General features: G+C 56.8%; 1 protein-coding gene across 1 annotated transcript in view; it reads left to right on the top strand.

Annotated features, from left to right (window-relative positions):
- Nucleotides 1–2,409: 2,409 nt before the first annotated feature.
- LOC135221313 (putative cuticle collagen 80) overlaps nucleotides 2,410–3,114 on the top strand; it is a 975-nt gene continuing 270 nt past the window's right edge. Inside the window, exon 1 of the mRNA XM_064259118.1 lies at nucleotides 2,410–2,841. Coding sequence (XP_064115188.1) covers nucleotides 2,410–2,841 — 432 coding nt within the window. The remainder of the gene's footprint in view (nucleotides 2,842–3,114) is intronic.

Below are 3,114 nucleotides of genomic sequence, written 5' to 3'. Positions count from 1 at the left end.
AATAATGCTCAGCCATTAAAGAGAATTGACTAGTTTAGGTGGGTTCAAGTGTTGAAACGGAGAAAATGTTGGTATGTGAAGAATATGGGATAGGTTCTGACAGCACCAATACAAGCATTCATACGGATATTACAAAGGATTCGAGTACCAGGACTCACTGAGAAAATGATGGTTCCATATCACAGTACATCATTTAGTTAGACAGTACCATATTGATGCACACATATTACGGAGGAGTTACGGTAGTTGCATCTGACAACGTTCTCAAGGGTTGTTTGAGAGAGAGAGAGAGAGAGAGATCAGACAAAGAAGATACGTACTGCAAAAAAATCCCTGAGAGTAAGAGATTTCAGCAATTTATAACACCAAGAGACAAGGCAGAGTTATAAAATGTTCAGAATATTTCCTGGTATATTTTGAGAAATCGAAATATCTCTCGTGAAATATAGAAAATCAACGAAAAATCGAGAGAGAATGAGAGGAGAGTATGTGAACTGGGTATGTCCACATATTGTTCGAAATACGGAATAACTCAGGAATAGTCATCTTGTTTATTGTGACTGCCTATTCACAGATGAGGTTCTTCCTGACTACTGTTGATGGAGTTGAACAGCCCAAGGAGAAGGAACTGAAGGAGAGAATTGCGGCTTGGCGAGATACCATCCGGTGCCAGAGAGAGCAGCAGGTGAACTTGGACAGGATAATTCTTCAGCTGCAACAGAGTTCTCGACAACAATGAAGAGATTCAGAAGGAGGACGGAAGGGAAGAACACACGCGTGTGATCCAGATCGCTTAGGAAGTGTTGCAACAGCAGGCCTGGCAAGAAAGGGCCTACTCGCTCAAAGCTGACACGTTGTTCCTGAAGAGGGAGAACGACCAAGAACAGAGGGAAAATCGGCAGCTGGAAGACAAGATCCTCAAGATCACAGATGAAAATCAGCAGCTGATGGAAAAGACAAAGGAAACTGGGGAGAGAAACGATGCCCTATGTGAGAGGATAAGGGAAACTAACAGTGCGGTTGGCAGAGGCAAACAGCCAGGTTGAGAGGCAAGAGGAACTCGTACGACAGAAGGAAAAAGACCCGCAGTTAAAAAGCGAAGAAGCGGCATGGATGGCGAGGCTCATACAGGAACAAAAGGACGCGACCGAAAAGCACGAATTCGGCAGTAAAGACGTCGAGGTCAGGTTCAAGCGCCTGCAGAATGAAGTGAAAGACCTCAGGAAGGTAATGTGTGGACTTTAGAGTGAAATTGAGGCTGTGAAACTCAAGAGGAAGGAGCTTACATGTCTTCTAGAGAAAGGAAATCTTGGCTGGAGAGGAAGACCGGTGTCCAGGGCGAACGGAACAAAAAGCTGGAAGATGAGGTTGGACAGCTGCGAGGAGCGAAGGAGAAGCTGTTCGTCTTCAAGGAATGACGCGATCTCCAAGGAATGACGCGATCTCCAAGGAATGGCGCGATCTTCAAGGAATGGCACTGGCCTCACAAAGACGGATGAGATGTGAAAAATTTGAGGATAATGTTTGTTGTATGGGACAAGAGAGCGGGGCCCGCCATGCATCCCGGGATGGGCAGGCGGGGCTTGCCATGCGTCCCGGGATGGGTGGGAGGGACCCGCCCACACGTCCGGGGATGGGTGAGCAGGGTTCGCCACACGTCCGGGGACGGGCAGGCATGGCCCGCCAAGTGTCCCAGGAGGGGAGGGCGTGGCCCACCACGAGTCCCGGGCCAGGCAGGCAAGGCCTGCCACGTGTCCCGGGACCGGCGGGCGAGGCCACCCATGTGTCCCGGGACAGACGGGCATGGCCCGCCGCGTGTCCTGGGACAGGCGGGCAAGGCCCCCCGAGTGACCCTGGACAGATGGGGCGGGAGGGTGTGGCCCGTCATTTGTCCTGGGATGAGCGGGCGGTGCCCGCCACGTGTCCAAGGACAGGTGGGCGGGGCTCGCCACGCGTCCCACGACAGGTCCCGCCCACGTGTCCAGGGACGGGTGGGCGGGGCCCGCCACGCGTCCGGGGACAGGCAGACGGGGCCCATCACGTGTCTGGGGACGGGCAGGCGGGGCCCGCCACGTATCACAGGCCGGGCAGGCAAGGCCCGCCACGTGTCCCGGGACAGGCGGGCGAGGCCAGTCACGTGTCCCGGACGGGCAGGGTCTGCCACGCGTCCGTGGACGGGCGGCCCGGGGCCCCCCACATGTCCAGGGACAGCCGGGCACGGCCCGCCACACATCGGGGACAGGCGGGCATGGCCTGCAAAGAGTCCCAGGACGGGAGGGCGAGGCCCGCCACGTGTCCCGGGACAGGCGGGCGAGGCCCACTACGTGTCCCGGGACGGGTGGGCGAGGCCCGCCACGTGTCTTGACCCGGGCGGGGCGAGGCCCGCCACATATCCCAGTACGGGCGGGCATGGCCTGCCAAGTGTCCCAGGACAGGCGGGCGAGGCCTGCCACATGTCCTGGGATGGGCGTGGGGTGCCCGCCATGTGTCCCGGGACGGGCGGGCAAGGCCGGCCACGTGCCCCAGGACGGGCGGGCTAGGCCGCCACATGTCCCGGGACGGGCGGGCGAGGCCCACCACGTGTCCTGGGACGTGCGTGCAAGGCCCGCCAGGTGTCCCGGGATGGGCGGGTGTGGCCCGCCACATGTCCCGGGATGGGCGGACGAGGCCCACCATATGTCCTGGGAGAGGCGGGTGGGGCCCGCCACGTATCCTGGGACAGGGGGACGTGGCCCGCCACGTGTCCCAGGACGGGCGGGCGAGGTCCGCCACGTGTCCCGGGACGGGCGGGCGTGGCCCGTCACGTGTCCCAGGACGTTTGAGATGGCATTTGTCCAAAACGTAAGGGGAAAAAAATGAGGAAGTATAGGTAAATGGAGCGCTTATGACTTACCTTAGATAATTGTTAAAGGGAATGCAAGGTCGCCATTGAAAATTCAGTGGATTAACCTAATTTACCTTTATTTACAAGCAACATTGAATGGCCTGATATAAAGGCAAGGCAGGTATGCCATGTGTGGGAGGCCGTGTACTGTCTGGAACACTCTTATCTTTCACTAATTGGGAAAACTGGCCGAAATCAACATCTACTGCAATGCTGGTTTCCAAATTTAT

The sequence above is a fragment of the Macrobrachium nipponense genome, chromosome 2 (genome assembly GCF_015104395.2).
Source record: "Macrobrachium nipponense isolate FS-2020 chromosome 2, ASM1510439v2, whole genome shotgun sequence".
Classification (NCBI taxonomy): Eukaryota; Metazoa; Arthropoda; class Malacostraca; order Decapoda; family Palaemonidae; genus Macrobrachium; species Macrobrachium nipponense.
The sequence above is the reverse complement of the archived record's forward strand: the minus strand, read 5'-3'. Positions and strand labels throughout refer to the sequence as shown.